At 49.5% G+C, this 18202-nt stretch overlaps 1 protein-coding gene across 16 annotated transcripts in view; it reads left to right on the forward strand.

Annotated features, from left to right (window-relative positions):
- CADM1 (cell adhesion molecule 1) overlaps positions 1–18202 on the forward strand; it is a 132893-nt gene that overhangs the window by 78289 nt on the left and 36402 nt on the right. For all 16 annotated transcript variants that reach the window (XM_021530030.3, XM_085560329.1, XM_085560327.1 and 13 more), the window contains exons 2-5: positions 10229–10375; positions 11289–11441; positions 14101–14238; positions 15894–16049. In XM_021530030.3, the coding sequence (XP_021385705.2) occupies positions 10229–10375; positions 11289–11441; positions 14101–14238; positions 15894–16049 (594 nt within the window). The remainder of the gene's footprint in view (positions 1–10228; positions 10376–11288; positions 11442–14100; positions 14239–15893; positions 16050–18202) is intronic.

The following is an 18202-nucleotide window of genomic DNA, read 5'->3' on the forward strand; positions in this document are numbered from 1 at the left end:
GCAGCGAATGGAAGTCACTCTCTGGAGCTGTCTCGTTCTTTCTCGAGGCAGTGTTTTGATAAATGTTGATGAGTTTCACTGTAAAACTAAATGACATTTATAGCACGATGTATGCTTTACCCATTGCTTAATTATACCTAATGGTGTTGGATGGAAAAGGCATTTACCATTTTACTTTTGTTTAAAATGACAATCTAAACCTCAGAGCCTGTGGGGTTTTGTAGAACGATGACGATTTAATTAAGAACTAAATACAATCTAATTTTAAAGGCAATTGCAACTTTAAGAAATAAGTGATAAAATTTACAAAGAGCTTGCTGAGGGAGGAGTGCTGGGCTCGGTGTGCCTGCTGTGGGATGGGGTGGGCATCTGAGGGGGTTTGGGTGCAGATTTGAGGAAGGTGGGATGAGGACCATATCCAGACTTGTTTTCTCTCCCATCATGACTGTATTTTTTGGGTCATATGCTTTACAGTCCTGTTGCTGCACCTGCAGAGGCAGTGAGAAGCATTGGGCTAATGCGGTTTATAAAGCCAAGGGTTTATTTTCATGTGCACAACACGGTTTCTCTTCCCTTCCTCCCAGCTCTGCCTTTGTCCTGGCAGCCAGCAAAGAAAACAGAGCCTCTATTGAAAACAAGGCTTGAGGAATGAGCGTGGATCAGGCAAGCTGCATCTTTAAAAATAAACACTGGAGCAGAGCTTTGTGCCTTCCACTCAGCTGGCAAGGCACTGACAGCAGGCAGGAATGTGTTCAGGAGCATCTGCCCTTTCTCTTCTTTTCATGGGTTTAGTCAAAACAAATCCCGTAGATGAAGGGGAAAAAATACCAAAATGCATTTTATTTCCCCAAGCCTGGATGAGCCACGGGGCGGAGGCTGAAGGGGGACGTGCAGGATCTGCAGTGAGGAGATTAATGTTTAAAGATATTAGCACTGGTCCTATACTAACATTTATAAATCCAACGGGTGGCAGATTGAGGGCTGATTCCACATTTTTTCTTCCTCCTCTGTAAAATAATAAATATGGTAAAATAGCTCTCAGAGCTGCCTTTATCGTGGGGATGAATCAGGACAGTTGATGTTGCAAGAGACTTAAAACTTACAAATATGTTGCCCTTTAGGTGAGCATTCATCATAATGTCTGATCTGGGATCTAGACTAAAGGCTTCTCTTATACCTTTTTATCCTTCCTGGGAAGCAGAAATTGGAAGCAGTCCTCACTTTGATGGTAATGTGCTGAGATTCTTTCACCTGTTTTGTGGGGGAGTGTCTGTTGCTGGCGGGGGTCTATTGTTCTTTGAGGAAAGATCTTGTCTGCCATCTCTATAAAAATGGAAAGGGGGGACATACTTGACTAAGAAGAAAGTGAAGGGAAAGATCCCTAAAGACAGTGCCTTTCCTCGTGGCGTGGAGTCCCTACAGGCGCTGGTGTGCAGGGAGAAGGGCACAGAGGGCTCCAAAATCCTGACTGTGGCATTCCCATCTGCACTCCCGCCCAGGGAGATGAGGGCTGGACAGATAACACCTGTGGGCAAAGCCACTCCAAAGGCTGGCAACTCGTGGAAAGCAAAATCAGCTTTCCTCCCCTGATGGCAAACTGGGAATTGACTTCAAAGGGCAAAAGAAACTCAGCCTGGTCTGTGGAGGAGGGCTCATCCTGGAGCGTGCAGTGTTTGGTGGGCTGGTAGCAAATATGGGTCACTGCTGTGTGCAAGCTCCTGGTCATTCCAGCTGGTAAATGTTTCCTCTTCTGCTTGTGCACCCCAGTTTTGGGAAAACAGCTGGGCAGGTGTTTTGTCAAAGGCTGGCAGAGTCGCTCCCATGTGTGGCAGGGCAAGGACAGTGCTGGGATTTAAGGCTGGCTGCATGCTGAGCCAAAGGGTGGGAACGGGCCAGGATACCCAAAAACCCCACAGTATTCCCTTGTATTCCTTGTTGGTCCTTTGCTTTGAGGACATTTCCTACAGGTTTGTGCATTTGTTATTAATTTTGCCATTTATTTCTTGTTTATTTTGGTGGTGAGGTAAAGATTTCAGACTCAAATATGCAGGCAGTTGAAAGGAGGTCCTTTTTACAGGGAAGAGTCCAGGCTGATGTTGATCAGAATTCTTTGTGGGTGCTTTATGGAAATACAGATTTCTTGGGTTTAAAAGAGATTATTAAGTTGCACGTTGTGACAGATGCTACTGACAGTAAAAAATAGAAAGGATGTGAAAAAAATCTGCAAGAAATGGGTTACAGGTATGGATATAAGACATATCTGCTCATTAGAGTAAAATGAAACCCATCATCTGAGTTGAAACAGGATTCCTTGTTCCTGGGAGCCCTGTCGCTCTGAGTAATGGGAATCGCTGTTCTGGGGAGTGCCTGGGGCAGGTGCCAGCGACTCCAGAAATTGAGTTTGTGCCAGGGCAGACCTTACTAGCATTGGCATCATCCCAGAGGCTTGGGGGACAGAGAGGGTCTGAGCTGAGGGGCTGGAATGGTGGGGTCCCTGGAAGGGCACCCTGCTGCCGGACAGTGCCGAGGGCTGGACGTTCCCCTGTGTCCCTGTCCAGCCCCAGAGCAGGGATCTGTGCTGGGAGCTGGGATCTGTGCTGGGAGCAGGGATCTGTGCTCGGATCAGGGATCTGTGCTGGGAGCTGGGATCTGTGCTGGGAGCTGGGATCTGTTCTCGGATCAGGGATCTGTGCTGGGAGCAGGGATCTCTGCTGGGAGCAGGGATCTGTGCTGGGAGCTGGGATCTGTGCTGGGAGCTGGGATCTGTGCTCGGATCAGGGATCTGTGCTGGGAGCTGGGATCTGTGCTGGGAGCTGGGATCTGTGCTGGGAGCTGGGATCTGTGCTCGGATCAGGGATCTGTGCTGGGAGCTGGGATCTGTGCTGGGAGCTGGGATCTGTGCTGGGAGCTGGGATCTGTGCTCGGATCAGGGATCTGTGCTGGGAGCTGGGATCTCTGCTGGGAGCTGGGATCTCTGCTGGGAGCAGGGATCTGTGCTGGGATCAGCGCTGGGAGCAGGGATCTGTGCTGGGAGCAGGGATCTGTGCTGGGAGCTGGGATCTGTGCTGGGAGCAGGGATCTCTGCTGGGAGCTGGGATCTGTGCTGGGAGCAGGGATCTCTGCTGGGAGCAGGGATCTGTGCTCGGATCAGGGATCTGTGCTGGGAGCTGGGATCTCTGCTGGGAGCAGGGATCTGTGCTGGGATCAGCGCTGGGAGCAGGGATCTGTGCTGGGAGCTGGGATCTGTGCTGGGAGCTGGGATCTGTGCTCGGATCAGGGATCTCTGCTGGGAGCAGGGATTTGTGCTCGGATCAGGGATCTGTGCTCAGATCAGGGATCTGTGCTTGGGGAAGGTGGGCAGAGAGCAGATGGGGAGCTCCCTCCGCAGCCCCACGTGCCAGCTCAGGTGTGAGCAGTGCCCTGCCCGGTGCGAGGCAGGTGGCAGCTGCTGGCCACCACAGGGCAAAAGCAGAGGTGACAATGACGGTGACAAACCTGCAAACATGTAAATTCTCTCCTCCTGCGCTCAGGTTTTGGCAGGGTCTGCTGCAGCTTTACCCCCGTGGCAGAGACAGAAAGGAGTGTGAGGCAGCAGGTGTTGTTCTGGTCAGGGAAATGCACAGAACATGCTCTTTGATTGTGAAAACTGAATATTTGATCTGTGCTTCCTCCTCTTATGCTCCTCATCAAGGTTTAGCTCCCCGTGGAGTAAGTCAAGGCAGGGGAAGGAAATTCCACCTGTGTTTGAAACTCAGGTTTAATCAAAGTCTCCTTCCTTGGATCTGGGCTGTTGGTGTCCTTGGTAGCAATGTAGCTGGAAGATAAATGCAGATAAGAATTCTGTATTAGGACTCCATTAATAATAAACGTGTGTTGATGCTAACTGAGTGTTATTTAAACACCCTGAATGGAGGCAACAGCCTGCTGGGACTGTCTCGTGTTGTCAAACCTTCTCCCTTGGTGATGCAGCTGCCAGGCAGTGCTGGGGCATGGCAGTGGTGCATTTCAGGTGGTGTCCTTGGTGTGTGTTGGCTGCCAGCGATGGCTGAGAGGGAAGGCACCTGACTCTTTCTGCTGAGGGGTCACTCACAGCTTTGCCCCTTCTTCCCCTGTTGCTCTTCCTCGCTTTTGTCCCTCAGTGTCCTCCAAGAGCCCCCTCAGAGTCCTCAGCAGCCTCCCCCTCTCAGATCCTCCTGTGTCCCTGGCGCAGCCGAGGAGCCGCTCACGCCGGTGTCCTCGGGGCACGCTTGGGTAAACCTCTGACCTTATGGGAGAAGGACAGTCTTTAGTAAGTGACCTTTTACTGCCTAGGCAATGGACCATCAGCTGCTGGAAACAGCAAGAGAGCAGCTGCTTCTGTTTCTCAGGAGCATACTGGAAATGTGGAATAAAGCCCGAGGTGTGCGGAGCAGCAGCCGAGCTGCCGTTGCGGATTCTCCCTCGCCGCGCTCCCGGCTGCGTTTGTCCCCTCTGGTCGGTGCCAGAGCAGATGGATATTGATCCCCGGTGCTAACCTTTGAAGGGACAGGCGACGTATGGCCAGGCAGTTTGATCTATCAATATCTGGGTAATAGAAAGACAAGGGTGACATCTAATCCCAGCCCAGGTGACAGATCATAAATCTGCGCAGACGGGGCCATTGGCGGCGGCAGGAGTGTGAGGGGAGGGCAGGGTGAAGGAGCTGCTCCGGTCTGAAACGCGCCTTGGCCACAGCCACGGGGGTTTTCGTGGCAGAAAAAAAGAATTTTGTTCTTAAGATCCAAAGAAACACTTCCATTTAGGCATAACGCAGGATTTTTGTTCCTGTACCATATTGGTTTCAGCCAGTGGAAAGACTTTGCTGATGCCATTGCATCACATAGATATTCAGTATGTTTAAAGTCAGTGCAGCCTCCAGTGTAATTTCGGAGCTATTGTCATCTTTTATTCTTACTCTTTAAGCCAGAAAAGCCATAAAGGTGGCAATGGCATTTTTTTTCTCCACAAATTTAATATCTGTGCACAACTCGCTTGAATTTGTCGTATATTTCTCTGAAGTGGCTGTTTCATAGCGTAAACTTGCTCCTCACAATAAGTAATTTTTAGCACCATCTTGCACGTTCTCTCTGAGTGTGGAGAGTAATTCAGGGAAGTGTGACTGCGAGCGGGGAGAGGAGCGGGCGCTGCGAAAGGCGCCGAAAGTGCTCGCTCGAGAAAATCTGTGCTGAGAAGGAGGGGAAGGAGGTCCCTGGGACTGCTGGGGCTGACACAGCCTGTGACAGGGGTGAGATCCTGGTGGCAGGAGCGGCTCTGTCCCTGCAGACTGTGCCAGGGAAACTCAAGGAAATCAACATTTTGGGAACGGTTTCTGTGAATGCTAATTGCTCCCGCTCCACCTTTTTTCCCTCCTAAATGGAAACTGGGGCTTTGAGCATCACCAGGGGACCCCAAACCTGGCACAGCAGAGTTGTCTGTTAGCAGTGCCCTTCCTTAGAGTAATTCTCTTAAACCTGGCTGTGGCATAAAGAAAGGAAAACATGCATTGGATCTGCAAGTAAAAATCCAAATACCAGGTGAGTGTTACAGCATCAATTTGCTGTTATCTCTGCCTCAGAGGGAGACGTGGAGCTGCCATACCCCATTCCCATCATCACTGAGCAAGCTTTGCCCAGTTCAGCTCAGCTGCACCTTGCTGGAATGTCCCTGTTCCTCTTGTGCTCAGCAAGGGATTTTCATGGGCTGAATTGCAGCTGACAGACCTGCACAGAACTAACTCAAAAGGGAGATCTTTCTAGAATTCTATTTGTTTGCCACCATCACTTTTTTTGAAGAGCTCTTTGCCTGGGAATTGGAGTTGCTGAGTCTGTTTTTGGCCATGGAGAACATGCTGAAGAGGGAATAAGAGCTACTTGAATGCACAAAACCGCAGAGAGGCTTGACTCAGGGTCACAAAACTGGTAATTACATCTTATTAGAAGAGAAAGTTGCAGTTGCAAAAGGTTAGTTGTGAATCTTGGTGGAAAACAACATTTTCCTCCGGGGTGAGGGCCACACTGGCAGAATTGCTCAGAGGTGCCGTGTCTGGCTCCAGGCTCGGTGGTCTCGGGGGGTTTCCCTTGGGGACTGTGCAGGAGTGGAAGGAGCAGCAGCTGCCTCTCCTCCTGCCCTTCCTCAGCCCAGCCTCCCACAGTGACCTTTGGTGGGTGGGGAGAACAGCTGTGTCCAGGTGTGCTGTGAACACCACGGGGAATGCAGGCTGGCTTTGGGGGCTGTAGGAGCGCTGCATTCTGACCAGATGATCCCCCCACTGCAGCCCTGCCCTGCTGACCTGAGGCCACATGTGTGTCCCTGAGCTTCGTGGGCAGCTGGTGGCCTTGCAAAGATGCCATGAGCTTAACTCCATCGGCAGCAATTGCCTTTCCCTGCCAGCACAATCAGCGTGGATTGTCTGTTCTTTTCCAAAGTTCAAGTGTGACAACTGCAGCTCTTTAAAAGGGTCTCTCAAGACTTGGAGCCTGGATGCACAGAGCTCCAGTGGCTTCTCCCAGCACTGCCTGGCAGTTCTCCTCTCCCTCCTAGCAGCAGATCTGCAGGCTAGTTAAATTTGGGTCCCCCCTTTTTCCTGTATCTGATCCATGCCCAAGAGTCTCTGGTTCTGGTTCCCTGATGAAAAGCAGACTGTGCTGTTTGTGTTAAAGGGGAGAGATGAAGCTCTCAGTGGTGGATAAGAGAGCAGAGGAGCTGCTCAGCTCGGGGAGGAGAAGGAACACTAAGGAGACAAAGCTTCTGGGGAGGTGGATGCTCTGTGTTTATAAAGCCACTTGTCTCTCTGCTCTAACCACCACGTTCCTTTTAGCTACTTGAAACTGATAGATGAATGTTGACATTCAAATTGTGTTAATTCTGGGGATGGAGCTTTGTGTCGCTTTTTTCCTTGAGCACGTGGACAGTTTGTGTATCTGTGTGAGTTGTTTCTTCTGACTCAATCTATTAAGAGGAATTCTGTTTAGGTTTGCGGGCTGACACAGCTCAGGTGTAATGAAAACCCTTCTTCCTTGGAAAGCATTTGTGTCGGGATCCTGCAGACTGAGCCAGCAGTGCTGCAGCTCACGCTGGGGCACCTGTGGTTAGAAATTCCATTGAAATTTAAAAGCCATGCTCCCCAGCACGTATTTTTAATCTTTCCTCTTCTCTCCCTGACGCTTCCCTCTAGCCCAGTGTCCTACAAGCGGAGAAAGAATTGATTTTAAATGTGACCGCTGAATATGAGCCAAGGTCCCTAGGCTGTGTCCTGCTGAGGGGAACTTGTTTGAAACACAATTTACTCATCTGTGTCTGTCTGCAGCCCTGAGAGGAGAGACTGCAGTGGTCTAAGGCAGGAAGACAAGTGCAAAAATTAATTGTACAGGTTGCAGCCAAAGCGTCCCTCAAGCACTGTGTCCCCCTCCTCACCCCCTTCCAGTAAGTACAAAACAAGGTGTCATTTTTCACCTTCAAAGGAAGAGTCAGTAAACGAGGCTGGAGAATTGCTTTGGGTAATGAAGGAAGCACACACTGGATTTTCCCTCCTCCTGGCACACTTGGGTGTTTCCCTTGCTTGTTAACACCTGTGCATGTGTTAGACAGGAGCTCACTCCAGAGACTCCCCCAGAAAGTGGCTTCCTTTCTGTTCCTGTTCCACTCCCTCTGGAGCAGTCCCTTCTAGAACAAGTCAAGAATTTCAAGGCTCCGAGTCCAGTCTTGGACTGTCTGGATGAGGATTTGTCCCTTGTGTTGGGGTCCCAGCAGGAAGCTTTGGTCTGATACATGGGCACTGTGCTGTCACAGTCCCTTCAGATGTGACAGATGAAAATCTGTCCCATATCATTCTGCTGGGGGCTTTCCATTGGATCTGCTTGTGCTGTGCCCTCCAAAGCGTTGCCAGGGATTTAACATCAGTTCTCAACAGTGATTTTCCTTTGCTTCTCTTAGCTCCTGAGATTCCCTGTTGAGTCCATAAATTTCATCTCCCCTCCCCAGCCTGTCCTTTTCTGTTCCAAAATATTGTCATGCTGTGTACTTTAATGCTCCTCAAAATACGTATACACTGACAGTAAATATTTACTGAGAAACTTGTCGAGGTGTTGACAACGAGGATGGGTCTGAAGAGTTCTTGCTTTGTGTTGCATTTTTATTTAATTTGGAGTTTGTAATTGCTGCTGCTCATGGAAGCAGCTTTCCTGGGAGCAGAGGGGAATGTGGAGGGGTGCAGCAGGCTCAGGTCAGCAGAGCAGACGTGGCCAGTCAGGCTCCCTTTGATGGAGAGCACCGAGGCAAAGCCCAGGGGCTGTGGCTGCTGCGAGCCGTGGAGGGCTCAGCGTGTCCTCGTCTGCTCCTGCCCGTCTTTAACCTGGTAAAAGCTCGTTCAGAGGGATCTCTGCCAGCCCAGACCGAGGTGCTGGGCTCTGCAGCCATCCATCGGCGGGTTTAATGCAGCAGCATCCCGGTGTGAAAAGCTTCAGTGGCTTGAACTTCAAATAATTTATTTCTAAATTACTTCTACTGTAATTCTTATTAATTCAAATAGTCTTCTAAGCTGATGTAAAATTCAGTAAACGCGAGGAACAGTTTAATGAATTGAAAATAGGATTGAGTCTTTTAAAGTAAATGTAAAAAAATATGCTGGCAATAATTGCTTAGATGGAAATCGAATCTTAATAGCTTTGTTAATGATTTGTAGGGAATATTGCGTTTATGAGAACATATCAAGCTGATCCTTGTGCAAGAACCTTGTTTTGAATGGGTTTGATAAAATTATTCCCCAGAAGCAGTTAGTAATGTTTAATATTTCTGCTTGAACCACTTTTGAGATGTTTGATTTCATTGATGCCGGGGCCTGGCTGTGGCTGTGCAGGGCTGCTCCAGCACCTCCAGAGCAGCACAGGCAGGGCAGGGCTCTGCTGCGACAGCCTTTGGGGTCTGCACCTGGTTTGGGATTTGAGAACAGAACCACTGAGGCTGAAAAAGCCCTCTAAGATTGAGTCCAGCCATTAATGTGTGTGCCCAAGGTTCCAGAACACCACAGTAAGGGTGCTGATAGCGTGGTGGGGTGGCTGAATGCTCATCTTCTGGTCAGAGGGCTTTGAGCAGGACCAGCTTCATCCTGATCCACAGGATGTGGAGCAGGAGCCAGCAGATGTCTGGGACAGGCTCTGTGCCCCTCTTGAGTGGGGCTGGGGGTCTGTGCTCCAATATGGGTGTTACTGTTTGATAGTAAATCTTATTGTAGTTCCTCAAAGTTCATCAGTCTAGAGAATCTATCTAAAATTTATACTGAGAGGGCAGAAAAATGTGCCCAGACTTCAGCTTCCTGCCCATAAGGTGTGGAGAGAAGTCTGATGGTTTATCAATCTTTCTATTTCCAAACAATGTACCTTTTTGTCAAACATTTGTTTCAAGGGATGTCAAATTATAAAGGCAAGCTGGAAAGAAAGATAAATGAAGGAAATGCAGGGTGAGAGGAAAACTGGGGTTTAAATATGATCCCCAGATTTCCTGTGTGCAAACTTTATCCTAATCCTGCATTTTTGGGTTTCTCTGGCTAAGGCAAGTGTGGAGCAGCAGAAGATTCTCTGACCACCCAGCCTGTGCCCAAGTGCCCAGGTATCCTGGCTTCATTTGGAGCATTGCAAATCAAAGTCTCAGCGCTTCTCCCACTTTGATTCCCAGTAGTTATGGAAGAATTGAAATGCAAGGCACAGCTCCCACTGCCATCCCGTGTCCTCTGGCGTTCGAGGCGAATGTCTCAGCGTGCATTGGATTCATTAGGAGGAGAGTCTTCGGGGTGGTGACCTGTAAATGATTACAAGGCTCCCACTGCATAATTGCATGGGATCCTTTTTTTCCCCTGCCTCTGGACATTAATAGCACCTGCTGATTACACAGAGTGAGTAACAACTCATTCCCTGAAGTCTGTCTGCTCCAGTCAGAGGATAAGTGCTTGCACAGAGAGTTCTTCAAGGTAGTTTAACAAGATTTGTCTGTTGGGAGAGGAAGGCACTTTTCGGTGTTTCTGTGTGGGGCAGCAGTCCTTCCTCTATTCCCATCACAGAGCTCCTTTCTCATTGCTCCTTTACCAGCTGGCTGGGGACCCAGAGTCAGTGGCTCACTGGCTCTGTTTCTCCATTGCTGGCATGGAGCTTTTAAATTCCAAGTGAAACCCACTGGTGTCATTTCTGACCTTGAGCCCCACCTTTGCCCTGTCCTGCAGGTGATGGTCAGAACTTGGTGACGGAGGACGTGACCGTGGTGGAGGGGGACGTGGCCACCATCAGCTGCCGCGTCAAGAACAGCGATGACTCCGTGATCCAGCTCCTGAACCCCAACAGGCAGACCATCTATTTCAGAGATTTCAGGCGTAAGTTTGTGGTTCCTCATTTGGTCATGACTCCTCCTGTGCCTCACCTGTGCTCAGGACACGGCATTTGCTGAGATCTCTGCTGTTTTGTGCAATGCTGGGCACTTACAGTTCACTGGTTCTGTGGAGGGAGGTGAGATAGACAATCATAATCTTCCCCTTAATGGAAATCTTCACAGTCCCCTCTAAAAGTCAGAGCATCTTACTTTGCAATGGGAATTGATTGTTGTAATTCAGGGTGAATTGCAATTGAATGCCAAATATTTAGCTGACACAAACAAATTGAACAGGGCGACACCGAGACAGTGCAGTGTTCTCAGGAGTAATCTCTTCAGACAAAAGACTGAAAATTTCAGGACAATCTGTGCTGCTTTATACCCAACTGAAATCTCTCATCACTTGGATGTCCAGTGGATAAGTGTGTCCTGTGGTGACAGTGCCATGGTAGCTGCAGTGAGACACTTTAAATGGTCTGTGTTAGTGTCACTGTGGGGACACGCCTGTACTCTCTGCCCAAGAAGCAACAGGACAGGAAACAAGCTTTAAATTCTACTTCTCCCAGTTCCTTCCTCAATTAGGCTGTCCCTGAGTGCCTACAGTTGGTGCTGGGGCTGTGTAGACACCATAAGAATTTTACCTACACATCCCTAAGACACCTAGTAATAAAACCACATCCAAAGATTTGACGCTGTGCCCTGAGATTGGCTCATGTTGATTATTTGAAGTGACCTGAGAACCAAAAAGATTTTATGGGTCCAGCTTCAAGGCAGGAAGCAGGATGGAAGCGAATCAGGAGCCCAGGGGTGCTCAGCTTGCTGTGCTGCTGTCTGTGGGGTTCTTTGGGTTTGTGCTGTGGTGGGAAGGGGACGTTGCCTCTCTCTGTGCAGTCACCCAGGCTGTGCTTGCCCCACAGCGCTGAAGGACAGCAGGTTCCAGCTGGTGAACTTCTCCAACAGCGAGCTCCGAGTGTCCCTGACCAACGTGTCCATCTCTGATGAAGGGAGGTACTTCTGCCAGCTCTACACCGACCCGCCCCAGGAGATCTACACCACGATCACGGTGCTCGGTAAGGAGCCCGCAGGGCGGAGGGACTGTGCAGGGCTGGGACAGCTCCAGCCCCTGGAGAGGGATCTGAGGCAGGGGTTTGAACCCCGAGTGCTGATGGCCAGCCCCTGGAGAGGGATTTGAGGCAGGGCTTTGAGCCCCGAGTGCTGATGGCCAGCCCCTGGAGAGGGATTTGAGGCAGGGCTTTGAGCCCCGAGTGCTGATGGCCAGCCCCTGGAGAGGGATCTGAGGCAGGGCTTTGAGCCCCGAGTGCTGATGGCCAGCCCCTGGAGAGGGATTTGAGGCAGGGCTTTGAGCCCCGAGTGCTGATGGCCAGCCCCTGGAGAGGGATTTGAGGCAGGGGTTTGAGCCCCGAGTGCTGATGGCCAGCCCCTGGAGAGGGATTTGAGGCAGGGCTTTGAGCCCCGAGTGCTGATGGCCAGGCACGTGTGGCCATGGGAGCAGCATGCTGGCAGTGACAACTCCTCTGCTCAAGCAGTTCCTGCAGCTTTTGAGGCTCCATCAGTGGGAGAACCTGAATCAGGGAAGGGTGACTTAATGTAAGATCTCGCTTGCTGATTAGTTTAAATCCTCCTTCTTTTGCTTAATGAGATTTGGGTCTTAGGTTTTTATGTGTTGTTAAGCGATGTTTATAAGCAGTTTTACTCTTGCTATTACAGTTATCAACACCTTCAAAGTTTCCCTGCACTTTGCAGTGCTTACAGGCACGGGAAGCTCTTCCAGCTCCTGCCTCTAATCATGCACAGGCAAAAAAACTGTTTGTTGGATTTGATTTCACTGCTGGCAATGCTGAGAAGGTGTTTGAAAGGAGAATACTCATTTCATTCACCTGTAAGCCAGCGCTGCATGTCTTTCAAGTGGGAGACATAATGCAGGTTTTTGTTGGGTTTTTTAAAGTATGAATCATGCTTTAGAACTGAGGGAAAAGTCAGTTTTCTTGCCTTGTACTTCAGTTGTTTTTGAGAAGCCTTTGTGGCATGGCCAGTGTGTGTGCTGCTGCCTTTCCCCCACATCCATAAAGGAGGTGGTCTCCTGTCACCTTTGTCGTGTTCTTGGGTCAAACCTCAGCTCAGGAAGCAGGCAAGGATGAGGAAGGTTTATTAGCAGATGAAGGAGAGATGTTAATACCTGCATGGAGAGACTGGGCACTGCAACGCCAGGGATGGTTGTCTTGCCTGTCTTTTCTGGCTTTGGCTCCCTAATTAGGGGAAGTGATGAGCCAGGGTGGAGGAGTGGTGCTCCCAGGAACTTGTTCCCCACCAAAAATCTCGTGGCCCCCACCCAGCCTTTGATAGAACTGACGTTCTATCAAAGACTGACATTCTATCAAAGACTGATTTTGCTGGCCTGCCTCTGATGCTGCCAGCTCGGGAGAGCAGAGGGAGGTGCTGAGGTGTCCCCCTTTGCAGCTGGCATTCGGGGGGAGCTGCACGTTTGCTTCAGCACTTTCATGTCTTCTGTGACACAATATGTAGATTTATTCATGCCTAATTGGAACATGTGAAAGTCTCAAATATGTAGCTCATTCTGTTCTTTTTAGAGAGAAGCCACAAGTGACTAATTAGTCCATTTGATCATCTGGATGGTATTTATACATATTTGTTCTTCATTAGCTTTAAGACCTGTGAGTCACATCTGAACTATGCAGTTGCTTAATCACATCGATCAGAGCAAAGTTGAGTTTCCTTTGGAAGTTCTGGGATTTTCTGAAGCCGTGACTCTGCCATAAGAGCCCTCGCTGTTCACTTTTTCCTGGGTTTTGCCTTGCTCCTGGTGCTTTAATGGGAAAGAGATTCCCTTGTTCCTATGTCCTAATTTTTGAGTTAATTTGTCCCATTTCTGGGCTGTGCTGAAGTGGTTGTTACCCCTGAAATTACAGCCTGTTTCTCAGTATTACTGGATAATTTTTCATTGGGTACAATCTTCCAGCTTTGTGTTCTGGGAAATCCTGATCTAGGGACGATGTGTGCTGGGCAGAGCAGCAGATCTCCACCCCAGAGGATGTGGCACTTATGGCTGGGTGTCGAGCCAGCTCCCTTCTCTCTTTGGGATGGTTTGGGGGCGGTTTGTGGGGTGTGATGGAGGCAGGGCTGTTCCCAAGGGATGGTGTTCCACTCCAGGCTGGTGCTCAGTGGCTTTTCGAGCATCTTAAACGAGGTTGATGTTTGCTGGCCTGCTTCCATGCTCACGGCTGAGCCTTGGAGCTGAACAGCAGGAGAGAAAAATTGCCGTGGAGGTTAGAGGCTTGGTAAGTAATGCAGTGCCAAGTGTCAGCTTTTGTGTTTCCTCTCCTTGTCAGAGAAGTCAGGAAATGTGCACGGAGTCAAGCTGGATTTTTAAATAGCAGCACACGCCCGAGTATCTCAGGAGGCTGCGGCTCTCCCTGGAACCGTGCCTGCTCGGGAGAGGGAACAGAAAGTTACAAGCCTGATAAGTAATAATTTGTGAGACTGCGGTGATTATTAGGTGGAGAGTGAAAGTGCTCACTCCAATTACTGCAAAACCACCTATCAAAGGGTTTGATTGATTGAAAGATCAAATAAATGCTGGGTGCTTGTTTCCTTCAGTAGATTTTACAGGTTTTCCTCAAGGTTTTGTCCTGTGTTAGTGATCAAAAGATGGTTTTTTTCATCTGGTTTGTGTTGTGTTTCCCATTCCAGTCCCACCGCGCAATTTGGTAATTGATATCGAGAAAGAAACCGCCGTGGAGGGAGAGGAGATCGAGCTGAACTGCACCGCCATGGCCAGCAGACCAGCCACCACCATCAGATGGTTCAAAGGCAACAAGGAGCTAACGGGTAGATGTGTCCTCTCAGCCTCTTGCTTTGTTCAGGGAGCTGAAGTGATTTATGTAACGCTGGGTGTTTGTTCTCTGCTGCCAGTTTAAGGGAAAAAAAAGTTAAAAAAGTAGAGCGAGCTTCTTTGAGCACCAGCTGAGGAACAAAGGACTGTGTGGGCAGACAGATTATTCCCTAACGCAGGGGGCTGAACTCCATTTGGTCCTCTGCCTACCTGCCAGCCTCGAGTGCCGGGTTCTGGAGTCCTGCTGTAACTGCAGGTGACCTTGAGGAGCCCAGAGCTGTGCACTGAATTCATTTCTGCATGGCTTGTGCAGCTTTCTGCCCTGTCTTAGGTACGAGAGGGATCGTCTGCGCTTTGGGCTGTAAGGATTTGCAATTCACCTTCACATCTAGCTCCCTTGTTTGTAGTGTTTTCCCTGTGCTCAGTTGAATATTCATCTAAGATGGGTTTCTCTGACTCCCTGAAGTCTGGTGGCTCCCAGTACTTGCACATTCAAGTCACTGACTCTGATTGCATGTGACACGCTGTTAGTTTAAGTCTGCATGTAGATGTGAGCTTGGTTGACAACACCTTTGTGCTTTACCCTGTCTGAGACACTGACGGACTCTCTGCAGAAGTCCAGACTCATTACTTCATGCCCAGCCCCCTGCTAGGACAGGATAAAATCCTCTCTTTAAGCCCAGCACTTCAGAGCATTTGAGCAGGCCGCATGCTGGGAGGATGCTGGCACAGGTGGGATGCAAACCTGCTGCCTGGCGAGGTGGTGCCCCGCTGAGTCCCAGCACCGTGGTGTGCAGGGAGTTAACAATCCCATTCTGGTTCCCTTCCCTGTACCAGTGGGCAGCAGGACAAAGTGTTTGTCCCCTTCTGCCTGGCATGTGCAGCTTCGTTTCTTGTGCTAGCAGTTGAATCCAGCTTTGAGTTCTCTGGGAAGAACACTGAGATTCCCGTAATACCACCTCACCCTGCTCAGTCTTCAGATATTTTTTTTTAACAGAGTAGAGACTGAGACATTTGGATGTGAGTTTGTGAATCACAGGAAGTGTGGCTCTGCCCGTGGGAAAGCTTTTCCTCCAAATATCAAGGAGTGTCTGCATGTGTCACCTGTTTCACTCTCATACATTATACAGCAATATTTGGTGTCTGGAAGAGCTGTGCTACAGAAGTTCTCTTAGCAATTTTGCCTGTGAATTCTTAAATAAAGAGGCACAGATCAGAGCGGAACTGCACTGTCAGCGGGTGCTTGCTGAGTTCCTGGAAAAATCCTTTTTCTCCTGTCTTGTCTCGTCTCGTTTTGTCTTGTCTTCCTGCTCGTTTCCATCACGGCCCCCTCAGGCAGCCAGTCCCGAGCTGGGCTCCCCTTCCTCAAACAGAGCGCTGCCCAACACACCTCCCCATGCTGCTTTTAACTCTTTAATCTGTTAAATCTCTTTTGTAGCTAGGTGTTGGTTCAGGGGTGGGAGGGGATTTGTAGCTCATGGATTTAGGAGTTTGGGGGTTTGGGGATGATGTTGACCATTGCTGTAGCATCGCGTGGCTGGCGGAGAGGAGCACGGGATGGGTGTCCAAAGGGAAGGGGGCAGGAGGGAGGCGGGCTGGCTGCAGGGTGCCCCACCCTGTCCTCACTGCCCTCTCGTGTACCCTGCCCCAGGCAAGTCGGAGGTGGAGCGGTGGTCCGACATGTACACCGTGACCAGCCAGCTCCTGCTGAAGGTGGGGCGGGAGGACGACGGCGTCCCTGTCATCTGCCTGGTGGACCACCCTGCGGTCAAAGACCTGCAGACACAGCGCTACCTGGAAGTCATGTGTGAGTAGCAGAGCCTTTCATTCTCTTAATATATAAAATGATGTGCTGGGGAGTTCAGGAGCCATTCCCTACTTGTTAAAATTCCGACATCCATGAGGATTATATCCTGTTACATAGAAATCATAAACATACTGTAAGGTAACACTTCATGGGTGAAGCCACAACATTCCCAGCCCTCTGTCATACCATAAATACTTTGTTCTCTGATGAAATAACTCTCTGTACATAGAATTTGTATCAAAGGTTTGTGGCTGGGCTTTTTAATTGTCAGAACAGATTAAATCTCTGAGTATTTTTCTTCTAGCAACCTACTTATCTCTGAGAAGTGCTTCTCCCCTTTCAAAGCAACTGGCCACTGTGGCAAGTTTACTGGAAAAACTGGGTATTGTGCAAGAGGAACCCATTGTTGTGCACTGTGAACACACAGCATCGGCTGGATTTGAACATCAGAGCATGGAGTTCTGTGGAATCTGTAGTAGCAGCACTGATTGAAGCCAGCCTATTTCCTGTTCTGCTCCTGACATGTTCATTGTTAATAATTCATCTCGCTTCCCTTAGGAGCTGCTCCACTGTACATGACAGCAGCAAGCAGGTACCTGGAAATAGCTGTGGTCCCAAATGCACCTGGTGGAAATTTTGGAGCTGTGTACATGCATCCCTGTGCTCTGAAACATCTCCCAAAAGCAAAGTGAGGTGGTCCCTACAGCGAGGCCATGTGCTTGGAGAGCTGGGCCCTGAGACAATTCAAAGCCCTTGTTTTTGTAGGGTCCCTTCAACTACATCACACTGAAAGGAGGAGAGGAAGTTTTGTATTAATTTATTTCATCTGCTTCATTATGTAGTTTCATTATGAACATCTTGGTTACAATTCTCGTATCTCTGAAACTAGCGGGAAGTAATGTTCCTGTAATGAGGAAAACAGGAATGATCAGATACTGCCTAAATTGACAGATACGAGATTTCTTGCAACTGTGCTAATGTGTAATTCATTTATGCAAACTTAATGTCCATTAACATTTCTTGCAGAGCTCCATTAGCTTTAATAATACATTAGCACCTTTGTGAGGCGTGATCAAATACTTAACGGGGAAGAGCAAAAAATGCCATCTACCCTGTTGTGTGAGGGGATTGGAACTCGCTGGGCTGGAAGGGCGTTGGACAACCTTGAGGCTTCCTTTCAGAAATCTCCCTGGAATCCTGGTGATTTGGTGGAATAGCAGAGTGCCACTGTTTCGGGGGGAAAAAAGCAAACTTTTTTTCTCTTCTTCCTCAAATAAATCCCTTCTTGGCCACTTCAGTTTGCAGCCTTAGGAATTGCCCGTGCAATGAAGGCAAAGCACCCCTAAAGCACAGCTCTTTGCTCAGCTCCTGCACTGGAGGCCCTGCTGCATCCTGTGCACAGGTTTCTGCCCTTACTGCTGATTTTTGCATCCCCTTGGGCTGTTCCAGAGCTGTTTGTGGGAATGAGGCACGAAGCCTCCTCGGGAGGGAACAGGCATGAGCAGGAGAAGGGAGTTGAGACTGATTTGGTTTTATGTTCTGAATTAAACTCTGAGCTTGTTAAAAGTAAATTATATTCCAAAAGTAATTATATTCCAATGTGGGGACTTGACCCTGTTAGCCCAGCCCGTTCCTTGGGTGGGCAGCAGCAGATGGCCAGAGAGGAGCCCCAGCCCAAGAACTTGTCCTGCATCGTGACCTTGTGGCTCCAGGACTCGATGGGCTGGAGCACAGCCAGACACCTGCATTTCGTACCTGCTGCAGGGCTGTAGCTTAAAGAAAAGGCAGTTTCAGAGCAGGCTCTTAGCCTTGAGCTTCTGCTGTGTGACAGTGATGATTTGTTGGCCAGTGGGAGAGCGTGGGCAGGAGGAAGAGCCTCTTGTCCTTGCACACAGGCGTCTCCATCAGTGCTCCCACGGAGCTGCCCTGCGGGGAGCTGGGGCTCCTGCACTGACACCTTCTCCGTTGATTTGGGATGTGGAATCTGCAGAAGAGGTTCTCCAGCTCCTGTCCGTGCCTGCCACTGTCCTCGCAGGCACCCAGCTACCAGGTCTGTGCTGCAGTGACACTCGGAATTCCTTGCTTATCCCGTGTGGATGCAGTGTTTTCCCTGCAGCAGGTCAGTTCCTGGGCTGCATGTTCCACTCTCTGCT

Source organism: Lonchura striata, chromosome 24 (genome assembly GCF_050655825.1).
Source record: "Lonchura striata isolate lonStrDom1 chromosome 24, ASM5065582v1, whole genome shotgun sequence".
Lineage (NCBI taxonomy): Eukaryota > Metazoa > Chordata > Aves > Passeriformes > Estrildidae > Lonchura > Lonchura striata.